This window comes from Hippichthys cyanospilos, chromosome 9, assembly GCF_059441005.1.
Source record: "Hippichthys cyanospilos isolate Australia breed blue-spotted pipefish chromosome 9, RoL_Hcya_1.0, whole genome shotgun sequence".
Taxonomy (NCBI): Eukaryota; Metazoa; Chordata; class Actinopteri; order Syngnathiformes; family Syngnathidae; genus Hippichthys; species Hippichthys cyanospilos.
Window position 1 is genome coordinate 3,818,796 of NC_142377.1, and position 13,625 is coordinate 3,832,420.

At 38.1% G+C, this 13,625-nt stretch overlaps 1 protein-coding gene across 1 annotated transcript in view; it reads left to right on the top strand.

Annotated features, from left to right (window-relative positions):
• eya2 (EYA transcriptional coactivator and phosphatase 2) overlaps positions 1 to 13,625 on the top strand; it is a 56,747-nt gene that overhangs the window by 41,078 nt on the left and 2,044 nt on the right. Inside the window, exons 9-12 of the mRNA XM_088424493.1 lie at positions 6,177 to 6,266; positions 11,027 to 11,085; positions 12,383 to 12,543; positions 13,077 to 13,191. Coding sequence (XP_088280619.1) covers positions 6,177 to 6,266; positions 11,027 to 11,085; positions 12,383 to 12,543; positions 13,077 to 13,191 — 425 coding nt within the window. The remainder of the gene's footprint in view (positions 1 to 6,176; positions 6,267 to 11,026; positions 11,086 to 12,382; positions 12,544 to 13,076; positions 13,192 to 13,625) is intronic.

Genomic DNA, 13,625 nt, shown 5'->3' on the forward strand with positions numbered 1-13,625 from the left:
GTGAAGATTAAATGAATGAATGAATGCAACGTCGTCTTCCTCCTGGAGGGGCTCTTAACCAATGATTGCGTAGCAAGGAAAATATTGTCATTTTTTTGTGTGTTTAAAGACCTTAACTCTTTCAGTGCCATGTACGAGAATTTTTGTTATGTAAAATACTTTTTGTGGTGTGCCAGTGACAATAATTCGTATCAACTACGTTTTTATGCTTTTTAAAAAATGGATAAGATGACTTGTGGCCAGCGCTCCTCTTATTATGCCAATTGAGCACTGTTGTAATGTAGTTATAGAAAATATGCAAACTATTATTTTGCCATCAAAAACCCATTTTCACTGTTTTTGTTCATATTTTATCAGAGGAGAGGACTGTTGAGATGTTTCAGATGCTACTAAGAAGAAATATTTGTGTCAAAGTCATATCTTTTCACAAACATCTTTTCTCTTTTTGTCTAAAATGGCTTGGTGTCACTCAAATGACCTATTTTCAAACAGTGATTACTAAAGGACGGAATAAGGTCAAATCTTACGTTCTTTTTCTAGGTAAAGCATGGAATCCAACTTTTCTTTTGGTACTACCAGTGTTTACATAGTCTTACAATGTCGCCCTTGAAAGATGCGCCAAAATCGGCAGGCACTAGGGGTAGCCTTTTCGTAAAATGCTTGGCACTGAAAGAGTCAAAAATGACTATTCCTTAAAAGTTGTTTGTGTAAAAACATGCCTACAGTGTGTTTTAGAAGAGAGGTTCCAGGTTGCAGACTTCATTTATTATTGGTCTGGGACCTAACACTGAATAGTGAAGTACTGTACTAATAATCTGGGTTCACTTTGTAGCAGTATTTAAAAATCAGCTCCATCCTGCTCGGGTGAAACACAGTGGACATTTCTGAAGCGTTTCACACGCTGGCTGTTTTGCCGCTCCGCCCCGCGTTGTTTCTTTTCATAACGCAGCTGGCTTGTTTAGCTATGCTGGCTTCCTGCGGCATGATTGACAGTCAGCGGGACATTTTACATAACACTTGAGCAACAGAGCGGGTGTGGACAGTGGTGCGTTTCTTGCTTTTGGCCCAGAATCTTGTGTTTTGAATTCTCACGATCCCCCCGCGGCTCGACGCAAGGCTGACGGGGCTTTGAGAGTGAGGTCGGTGATGGCCTCATGCTGCATGCTGTTATTATTTTTCTTTTTTTCCTCTTCCGTTTTTTTTTTCTTCCAAACCGTCAACGTAGCAGAAGAATGAAAAATATCTTGCAGAGTGTTGAAATGTGACACATACGCCCAAAATTTGTGATAAATTCCAAGAGCCCAAATGCCTTCGGAATTGTGAACATTAACTTGGACTCAACTCAAAACTCTCAGTTTTGCCAACCCCAAAAATCTCCATCCACTTGTCAATTGTTTGTTAGTTTGCATGTTATCGCCTGCTTCACAGAGAATGACAAGCTCAATTTCATTTAAAAACATTTTGCAACTAACCAAGTTGAACACTTTTTTTTTTAATTTATTTATTGTTCATATTTATTGAATATGCATCAATTGGAGCAACGTTCCCAATTTTAGTGTATAGTTCCTGTACAATGACAATACAGGTATTCTATTCTATTCTCATAAAATGTTCCAGTTTGTCATGTTTGTGAGGCATGATGGTGTGCGGAGGTGTTTGGGTGAGGTCAATCCAAAAATGCAGGGGAGGCCAGAAGGCGATGTGCTCAAAATAAATGGTTTGAACTCACTTAGAAGCAAAAATCCAACATGGGCAAAAATGGGGGGAAAGAAACAAACAAACTCGAGACAGAAACCTAACAGGAAGCTACGACATGGAGATGAAGGCACTTTCGGGATAGGAATACGAACAGCGGGCGGCAAAATCGACGTAGACATAGAACAAGGACCCGACAACTAACTGTAACTACTGGGACTTAAATAGACAGGACAATATTAAGGCGAATGCGAAACAGCTGGACGGAACGAGAAGTGGGGGAAGCCGATTGGCTGACACACAGGGCTGGAACACGCTGGCAACAGGTGGAACAAATCATGCAAAGAAGCCAGGCGCGATTGAAACCAAATAGGAGCAAGATACGAGAACTGAAAAAAACCCACAACTTGAAAATACAAAGAAACCCCCAAATTCCCCAAATGTTATTAAATTTTAGGAAGTTCAACGCCATCAACGGTTTCATACTAAAAGCATAATAGAAAGGCCTTGGTTTGTGTGCGTACGGGTACCTAGAGCATAAATAAAGTGAATTTGTGTGAAGGTCACAACACAACCCAATATAGTTAACTCATAATAATACAGTTCAGTTCTCTTCTACCATTAAGATGATGCATTTTTTGAACCAGGAAGTGAAATACTTTGAAAGAAAGATCCAACCCTGCTGCGGGAAGGCTGGTGCCCGGATTCAAACCCATAAATTCTGAAATCTGAGATTGACGTGCTAACCAGTTGGCCATTTTGTAAGACGGTAATATTGTAACATTACTCTAAAACATATTTTGCTCTTAGATCGTTTGATGTCTGAAAGGCTCCACTCAAAATGCACATGCGCAGGCTGGCGAAGACTCTCCATAACTTCAACTAACCCAGACTAAACTTATTCCTGCCCAACATACAACGCTTGTATTACGTCGACACGCATCAGTTCACGTTTCAACTTCCTTGACACCGCTTTGCTACTGTACTTTCTCATTCGACATGAATTTGGTCCAATCTTGTGGCATTTATGGCAGTGATCCCAGGCTTTTTTCTTACCATGAACCGGTCAACACTTGACAATTTTATTGTGTCCCTGCAGGGGAATGTGACCATGTCTTCAAAATAAATACAAAACAAGATGAATATAAAGTGCACTTATCCTTCCATTTTAGCTGAACTTTTATATCACACATCCCATGTGATACTTTTCTCCACTGTTGCTGCTTCCCTGCAAACACTTCTTCACCTCTTCTCCCCACTCTCCATTGCTCTAGAGTCTGGACTCTTGACCCTTAATACTTAAAATTCTCCACCTGTATCTTCGCTCTTCGCTATCTATGAGATTCACCTGATCCATTCTTTGGCAGTTTTTGAGTCCTGTTTGGCTGGAAAGGATTTCAAGTAGGACTTTTGGCTTGCCTGTTACAGGCTTTCTTTTTCTTCAAAGTTGTAGGTTCTTCTGTCTCTTCACTGGGATTTTTGTCCTCCCCAAAGAAATTCTCGCTAACCCTTGACATTTTAGTGTCCAAGTGACCGGAACAAATCCAAGAAATTTGGATTTCTGGATTTATGGCCTTCCAGAAAGAGCATAAAAGCTATATTTACTGTATTTCTCAGAGTGCAAGTTGAGTTTTTTTTTTTTTTCCCTCATTTGGGGCAGTCGACTTTTGCACCACATAACTTGAAACAGACTAATTCTCTCCACATCTGTGTTTCAATAAAATGTTTTGAATGCGAAATAAGTAATATGTCATTTACAAGACTTAAAATGATACCCCTAATTCGATATCGTGTGCATCCATTTTAGATTGTTTGCACACAAACATCACAAAAATGCACTTTCATCTAACACTGAACGTCATAGCCTCTTTCTTGTCAACAACGAGGCTGCGTGGATACTTTTTTTTGTCGGACTTTGACACATTATGTAAAGGAAAAGGCTTGATGAGCAACCTTGCACGCTCTGATCTTGCCACTTCGTCACTTGCCTAAGAAAGCTTGGGAGAATATCCCAAGTAAGACAATTATCAAATCATATGACTACCCGTGAAAAAGTAACAAGTGTGTTTGAAGAGATGACGAGGAGGAAAAAGATCTCGTCTGAGATTGAAATAGGAAGAGCTATTTAGTGTGTCAGATAGCGATGATGACTTTTAGGGCTTTGAGAGACATTTATATTCAGCTGTGTCAAAAAATAAAGCATTGAAAGTTCAAATTGTTTTATTGTTGCAACATTTTAGCATTTGCCCCCCCAATAATGGTGTTTTTGGAAAATTCACCTAAACTGCAGTAAAAAAAAATGGAGGGGCAACTTATAAGGGAGTCCAACTTGTTCTTGGAGAAATACAGTTGGTCTTGTTCCAACAAATGGGATATATATATATATATATATATATATATATATATATATATATATATATATATATATATATATATATATATATATATATATATATATATATGTATAGAGAGAGAGATAGAGAGAGAGATAGATAGATATAGATATATAAATATATCTGTGGTATTTCTGAAGGTTTCTTATTTTCCCCAGATGTTTTTGTTTTTTGTTAATTTTTCCTTCCCCTTCTGTGAGCTTTATTCAGGGGATGGTATTGTTTATTTATGATATTCTGTATGACCTTTTCACCTGTGAAGCCCTTTTAGACTGCAGTGATTCAGGGCTATACAAATAAATGTGACTTGACTTGAATAGGTGAATAGAGATAAGTGAATATTCAATATTGTGCTAATAAATGAAAAAAATGAATTAACACATGGTGGTTGAACCCTAGAGCTGTTTTCTCTTTGAGCGCCATCCCTTTTTTTTCCCTTTTTCTTCTTCATACACTAAACAAAGGTTTGACCACAACCCCTAATGCGTGCATTCACTTACCCACAGCTGCCTGTCTCTGATGAGAACTCAATGTTTTTAAATCTTTCTTCTTCTTTTCCAAGAGAGGCTCTTATATGCTGGACAAGACGATTATGGATAATTATTATAATTATTTGAGAAGAACAATACTCTCATAATCCTTCAACCCTGCCTGCTTCATTCTTCGTTTCATCTGTTATGTGAAGCCCCCCTCCCTAAACATTATTTCAGTCATTGCCTGTTCATTTGTACATACAAAAGTTTTTTGTTTTTTTTTGTTTTTTTTTAACATGCCAGAGACTTGGCTTGTGAATGTGAATGTGCTAATCTGTTGTTCACCTTTGGCTGACATCCCGCAGCCTCTCCCAGCTAGCTCGCTGCTTCCGGATATGGCAAACAATGCACAGAACATCTGCACTCACAACTGCTTTTGTCATCTCAGGTGACAGCGCACCTGCATGCATTTTCTTGGTGTTCAAAGTAAAAGTGCTTGCCCAAATGTTAGGACTACTGACAAAATCATCTATACATTTGTTGTACATGACTTTTTATTGATCTAAAGTAAGGATTTTCAAGAGATGATCAGTTGTACAGGACATTACACTTTTTCGCACATTTAGCTGCTGACGTGACTGGAAGATTTTCTTCTACTGTTATTTTTTCCTCTTCTAACTTCTAAAGCAGCAGTTAGTGGAAGAATGACATTATTTGGGTGAAGGCAAAACAAATTAAGCCCATATTCTGTATTTCCACTTCTGTTAATGGGATAGTGTGTAAGATTCAGACAGTTTTTCATAACAGACAGCAAGAGGTGCTGCAGGTGCTTCATTTACCATTGTCCATAGCTATAACAAACATGGCCGCCTCTGGAGAAGTGCCACCCTCCATGTTATATAATTTAATGTTAACTAGACCTATTATTATATTTGAAACATACTCCTGGTCATTAAGAACACATTTATCTCCAGGTTTTGGAAATTTACAATAATTTGATTTATTCTTTTTTAATGAAAAACGATCTAAATCTTATACACGTTTCCTTTAAACAAAAACTTGTTTACTGTCCAGTAATTGAGATACGACTTGTTCGCGTCCAATGAAAAGAGCAACAATGTACGTAATTATTTGAGGACTTGTATGTGTGTGAATATTTTCTAAGAAATGCTCAAAAGAAATGTGCGTACCCACAGAATCCACAAAGCCCATTTGACAACTCACATTAGCATTGACATGACACTAGCATTATTAGCAATTACGCAGTTGAATGTTTAAGCAAGAAACATAACCAAAGTGCGTTCACAAAAAGTTTCCAGGTGTAAATGAACGGATCCAAACGTGTCCAGGTAATGATAAGAATCAGAGAAACCTTGAAACACACTTGCCTGTTCTAGAAAGCACTTGACGTTCTGCCAGGCGACGGCGGAAGTAACAGGACTCCCGCTCGGAGGAGGCAGCCTGCTCAGACAAGAACATTTCTCAAGAAGATTTGTTATTCCACAAATCAGATCAAAACGATAAGAGTCGAAATAGTGCCAAGACTGTCAATATGCTTATTTTACCTTTTTAAGTATTTTAGAGTGCAGGTTAATGAATACTGATCCTGTTGCAGGATTCATCCAAAGCGGTTTCACTGGGTTTGTGGATGGAGGAAATGATTTTCAATTTGGCTGACTCCCGACTCTTCTTCAACGATTTGGAGGTAAGCTTTTTTTTTTTTTTTTAATTTCTAAAGAATGACATGAAATAAATAAATGATCATTAATTGATGCAGAATTTATTGATCACAGGTTTTTCGTAGTCCGATGTACTGTGTGAAATAATACAAATTTAGTGATGGTAAAAAAATAGGTTAAACACCATGTAAAATATTTAATACAGATGATATAGGTCACAGGTGTCGAACTCAAGGCCCGGGGGCCAAATCTGGCCCGCCACGTCATTTTATGTGGCCCGCGAAAGCAAATCGTGTAAGTTTCCATTACCCTTGCTAAACTCTGTTCCAAAACTTTAGCTTGTTGTGTATAATGAAAAATAATGTTGAGATTTTTTGGTTTGTTCTGTTACAGTAATGTAAACAATAAATGAACAAACAAAACAGACTGCTTTACTTCTGATTTCAAAACAACTAAGCCATCAATTTGCTGTGTACAGTAATAATACTATGAGACCATTTAAAATCAACTTGGTTTCCTCAACTTATCGGCCCAATGAAGGAAGTTCTCACTAAAAAACTGGCCCGCGACAAAAAACGAGTTTGACACCTCTGATATAGGTGGCTCGGTGACAATGGTTAGCATGTCCGCCTCACAGTTCAGGGACCAGCATTCAATACCAGCTGGCTGTGTGGAGTTTGCATGTTCTCCTCTAGCCTGCATGGGCCTGCAATTGGCTGGCAACAAACTACCCGCCTACTGCCCCAAGTCAGCTGGGATAGGCACCAGCAAGCCCTTCTGAGGATGAGCAGCTAAAGAAAGTGAATGAGGGATGGATGGATCTCCATCAATCATCATTAATAAAACAATATATACTATATTATTTTATACATAGTTTGAGTATTGACTGATATACATTATATACAGTAGCGCATTTTACTATTTATTTTTTACATCTTTTATATATGTCTTCATTACTGTTAGTTTATTTTTAATTATTGCCCCTAACATTAAAATTTGTAAATTTTTGACCAGAAATGCAAAAATTGCTCTGTAAAAGTTTAAAAGCAGGTAACTGTATTCCTCATTTTATAATACTCCTTTTGGATTGTCAGAAAGATTTATTCATTCGAATACTAATAGTTAATGAAATAGGTTTCTAATATGTATGTATTTTTGGAATCGCACAATGGCCTAGGTGTAAATTTAGAGACAATCCACCGTGTGACACAGCACATGAGCACAATAAATAAACATTTTTCATTGAATAATACTGTGACTGTGTCAAACAAAACTACAGCAAGTTTTTTACTACTATTAGCTACTAAGCTTTTACCTATATAATAATTAATATTTTGATGCACATTTAGCTTGAGAATTGATGTGTGCGTTCTTGTCCAACAAATTAGAGTGAATGTGTGTATATGCGTGTGTGTCCTTGACAGCAACATTAGTGGAGTGGGCGGAAGAGCAAATGAAGGGACAGGACTAAGCCATTTGCGAACCCGTTTTTCATTTTTCTCATTGTTTTGAGCCATCACACAAATCTCTTAAGCAGCAGCATGTGGCTGACAACTGCTGTTAAGTTTTAAGGTGTAATTATCTCGTCTCTGCCGTGTCACCACTCACAGGCTCGTATTAAGGCTGTCAAGGACTTCTTCACCCGCTTTGTTTTCACATAAAAAGCCTTGGATTACGTTATACTATGTGAGCTACTTGGAATTTTAACTTGAAGGAAAATTGGCTGTCAATAAACTTGAAATGTCATCAACATTATCAAATAAAACAGGCTGTCTACAAAACACAGTGTCCAGAAACTTGAAATGTGACTTCAAGAAAAATATGCTTTCTAACATTGGAATTTTCCTTACAATTTCGCTTAGACAGTAGGGTCTTTTTGAATTTTGAACATTTGAGAGCAATGATGACAAAGTCGCTGCTCGTCTTTGCTGTGATCACATTACTCACGTTTACAGTTTTAAATACAGAAAAATACAGTGCCCAACAACATGGAACTCCATCACCATATTTTTAAAATGATACACATCTATATTGGCTTGGAAATTCACCCAAGCTTTAAAATAATTACATTTCCCGAAATAGTTAAATTTCACTTCATGTCGTATCATGTCTAATGACTTTGGAAATATTGCCTACAATTAAAAAAATCTTACTACAAACGTCCAACGTTTGGGTAAAATTTCCTCGACGTGGTGTTTTATCTCCAGAGTTCTTACGTGGAGTTGGCAGAACATTCCAACATTCTTTTTTTTTTTACTTTAAAGTATGAATAACATTTACAAATATTTTCAATTATCAAATTTTTTGGGCTATGAGCCGCACTGGATAATAATTATAAACCGCAATGACAAATATCTATTTTGTCATGTACAGGCTGCGCTGGACTAGAACCCACAGGTTGTAACAGCTGATATGGCAGTGAAGTTTTTTAATTTTTCTTTTCGTTTAAAACTTTTTTTTTTCAAACTGCCTGGTAACAGCGACATCATGCCTTCAACACAGACTGAACATACCTGCATGTTTCGTAATAACAACAGGACCAACACACATTCAACACAGATTGAACATACCTGCACTTTTAGAAATAATAGCAGCACCAAAATATTTTAAACATAACACTGACACGCTGTAATTGTTAGAATACTACACCAACATGACAGTAACACACCTGGTTGTTTTTACTGGTGGACAATGTCCCTTGGGGACGGATAAAATAGCGGTTCAAACTGAAAATCAATACTTTGATAGCGTCTTCTTCTGTCTCCCTTTGTTTACCGATGGATTACCTCCTGGTGCTGAGTAAAAAAATAAGTAAATAAAAAAACTGCAGAGAAGCCTTGCAGGACTATAAGCCGCAAGGTTTCAAAGCGTGAGAAAAAGCGTGGCTTTTCCGCCTCCTCGTACCCATGTGATGTTTTGATGAGCACGTAAAGAGCAACGACTGTGCAGGGGTCTCAGCACAGTGAGTGTTAGCTCAGTTCCCCGGAGAATTGAACTATGCGTGCAGGGAAGATGAGGTAGCGTCTGCCTGCTCGTAGCCCACATGAAGCATGTTAGCATGCAAGTTAGAGATAATGTTGTTATGGTATTAAACCCAATCATCTCACGAGTCAACTAATTTTGTTTGTTTGCTGGTTAAGGCTACAGGCCATATCTAGGGGCCTGTGCAACATACCAAATAGTTGATATTCAAACCCTAAATGAGAGGTCCCAAACTGCCAGTCCGCAGCTCCTTACCGGTTCGTGGATCAACAGGTACTGGGCGGCAAGGGCCGCATCCGAAATAATGATGTTTTGGAACTGATTTAGTTTATTTTTTAACAGTTCATTCATTTTTGCTTTGTTTGGCTTATCTTATTTTCTTTTGGCGCCGCCTCTGGCCGCTGTTGATATTACATTTTGTAGTGAGGAAGGATGGTGCAGCTTCAGTTTTACAGTTGATGTTTACTTCACCGACTTAGTATAAAATCTCTTCTCTGCAACTCCAGTGTAGAGCTGAAAATAAAATAGGCACGGATGCTCGTATAATGTGAGAGTGCTTTTGCACTGCACGCGCGGTGCGGGGGGCAGCATCAAAACAATATGAGGGCCTTGGCTCCCCACTGTGACATTATATTGTGACGCAAGAACAGAAGTTACTTATTATCATCTTGGGCAGGGAAAGTAACACTTTCGGGGTGTTTAGGATGAGAATGGGCAGGGAAAATAACACTTTGGGGGTGTTTAGGATGAGGAATTAACATTGTAAATTGTTAAAAGCTCCAAAAATTTGAATTTCCATTACAGGGCCCCTTTAATGTAAAAAAAAAAAAAGTACTGTATTGTGTCGAACATCTTAGAATTTTATATACAATTCAAACTTGTCTAACAGTTTACTGTTTTTCCTACCATTGAACAAAAAACTCTTTGTAATTTTATTTTAAAGAACAATCTGTTTAACCCCTGGCCTCATTATCACCCAGGCTTTGGAAGTATTTCTACTTTCAACCCCTCAAAATGTTCAGTGGAATCAGCCCAATCCATATAAGGCTGTTTTGTTTAGTTGTATAACAAAAAAATTTAGATTTCACAGACGGAAATATGCAGATATATTGTTATGCATGAAATAAAATGCTTCCCTGCAAATAAACGTTTTCCTACAACATTTAGTTCTTGGATAATAGCCTTTTGTCAACTAAAAGTCCCACAATGCATAGCAAGAACTTTGCATTTTGGGAGTCAGGCTAAGCCACTCAATTAAGTCGTTAAAAGGCTTTCAATGTTATAAGTTGTCTACTATGTGGTTTTGGGGTCTCAACACACAAATTAGAACCAGTTTGTAAGTTGCCGTTGAAAGGATTAATGCAAAAATCGGAGGAAATGCATATGATAAAACATTGGGTTTTCAATATGTCCGAAATCTACAATATTCCCAATTTTAATGGCGGTAAATGAGCCCAACATGGGCTAAATTTGACATCTGCAGGGTCTTAGCTCTCAACAGTAGGACGGCATGTTGGAAGCTGACAATGTTTTGACACTCCATGCAATATTTTAGCCTCCTTGTGTTTTTTTTATATGCTTTTCCTTTGATATAACATCTTAAAAAACATCTTAATTTTATATTATTTTATATTATATTTATATTTTGTATAATTTTATATTAATATAATATTAAAAACATCATGGCCCAAGTTGGGTCAAAACTTTTGCCCAGGGGTTATGTAGTAATGTAACATTGTATTTTGCTAGAGAATGCTTACCCTTTTAATTTCATGTTTGGGTTGTTTTCCTTGTGTTTTGCTAGGAATGTGACCAGGTTCATATCGACGACGTGGCGTCAGACGACAATGGTCAAGACCTGAGGTATAAAAGCAGGCTACATGTTTTTGAAGGGGATTAAAAGTAAACATCCATTTATAACATTTTAAAACTTTCATCCATCCTGGTGTTCATTCTTTATCGTTCCCTTTGTATTTTTTGTGACTTCTGTGAGATTTTCATTTGTATTTGCACACATGGTGGACATTTTATTTATTGTGTCTATTCTGTACCTGACCTCAGAGTAAGTATTGCCTGTATGAAACACGTTTTTAATATGCACCCCCATATACTGTATGGAACAATAAGGGAAATACAACGAAAAAATACATTTTTAGTGTCTGTATCAGAATAATTACTTATTTCTCCATGTACAAGTCGAGTTTTTTCCCTCCTTTTCAAGCACCATATTGGGGGCTCGACATACCCGCATAACTCAAAATAGACTAATTTGTTTCCACATATATGAATTTGAATAATATTACTTTAAATGCACGTTTGTCTCTCTGTTGTCAACAATGAGGCTGCGTGGATAATTTTTCTGAGGGACTTTCACGGATTATGAAAAGGAATAGATGGCTTAAGTTGTATCTTTGAAGCCCTTGGACATGTGCTTGAACAAGCCGGCATAGATGTCGGCAGGTGTGGGGGAGGAATAGCGAAGGGCAACATTCCACGCTCTGATCTCAGAACAGTCACGTGGGTAAAGAACATCCCAAGTAAGATGATTAGCAAATCATCTCCAAAGACCTCCATTTCAAACAAATTGGACGGGTCCCAATATGACTACCCGTGGAAGAGTAACAAGGAGGTTTGCGCAAATGACGAGCAAGAAGGAGAGGATGGCCGGGATTTAAAAGGGAGGAGCTATTTGGCATGTCAGATAGTGATGAGGGCTTTTATATGATATCGCAATCAACACTGTCGAAAAATAAAGCACTGAAACTTCAAATTGCTTTATTGTTGCAACATTAGTTTCAGCATTTGCATCTACACACGCACATTGCCTTGCACTTGTCTCATTTCCGCCTCTCCTTCCCCTCATAACCATAACTGTATGTTAGAAATGCGTATAAAAGTAGCGTAATTTATCATTTTAATCACACACAACATGTGTTTTAATTGGACCAAGTCAGGGGCAGACCTAATAATCGCATTTTGTGAAATTCATCCAAATTGAAGTAAAAAGGGTAGGGGGGCGACTTAAATGCGTGGTCGACTTGTGCACGGAGAAATGTGCTTTTATGGTATGTATCATAAACCATTTCAGTCAGTCTTAAAGAAGAGTTGTTTTGAACTGAAGGTTCTTTAATAATGATTGCGTGGCCTGTTTGTATTGTAGCACATACAATTTCGCAACTGACGGATTCCAGAGCCCAGCGGGGGCCGGCTCCCTGTGCCTGAGTTCGGGGGTCCACGGAGGGGTGGATTGGATGAGGAAGCTGGCGTTTCGATACCGGAGGGTCAAGGAGATTTACAACGCCTACAAGAATAATGTTGGAGGTGAGGCCTTTAAGCCTTTTAATGTCATGTATTCATTCATCTACAGTTGTTCTACGCAGTTTGGATTGTAATACACATGGTGTCACGAAGTTGAGGAAAGCAAATTAGTAATCTACATTTTCCTTCTTTAATTTTTCTTTTGCAGTGCACTTCAAAAAGTATGAGGACCATATTCTGTAGTATAGCTCAAATATTTACATTGCATTTACAGATAAACTGTCCAAAGGATGACATTTCATCAAAGATTTGCAGGAAAACACCCCAACTACTTGGGAAAATGTGCTGTTAAATAACTGCTAATTTTGCCTACAATTATGTAAATAAATAAGACCTGGGATAATAACTTGTTAAGTTCACAGACGACACAAAGGACAACAAATAGAAACCTGTCTTACAGTGGCATTAGCCATAATGAACCGTAATTACATATGACGTGTCTTGCAACAAAATAGTTTGCAACTCCATTCAATTGTTTCCACCAACTGTGTAGCGTTCTCATGTTGCTTGTGCTTGTGCCGCCTCCTGGTGGTCAGGTTTGTTGGGCAGCCCCAAGCGGGAGGAGTGGCTCCAGCTGAGGCGAGAGATGGAGGTCCTCACCGACCTCTGGCTCACACAAGCGCTCAAGGCTCTGGCTCTCATCAGCACCAGGTCAACTCACACACACAACTTTTCTGCACATAAAATATGAGCTCACTGTTAACGACAAACTAATGGGCGCTATCAGCTCGCTTGAAGCTCAAATACTTTTGAGGCTGCCGCCTCAAAATGTACACAATTTACCTTGATTGAATCAATCATACCATTTAATTACAAATGCTATTCATTTCAATACAAAATTGTAATTGGATGCAAATGAGTACTTATCAATGAAAAACGTTTGCATATGCTAACATATACCAAAGGGAAATAGCCGGCACAAACAAAAATGCTCAACGCATATAGTGGTACTTCTACTTACAAAATTAATTCGTTCCGAAAGTAATATCGTAATGGTAAACTTTCACATGGCGAGCCTTGTTATACATGTATACACACACACACACACACACACACACATATGAGATAAAGGCTGGGTTTTTCGG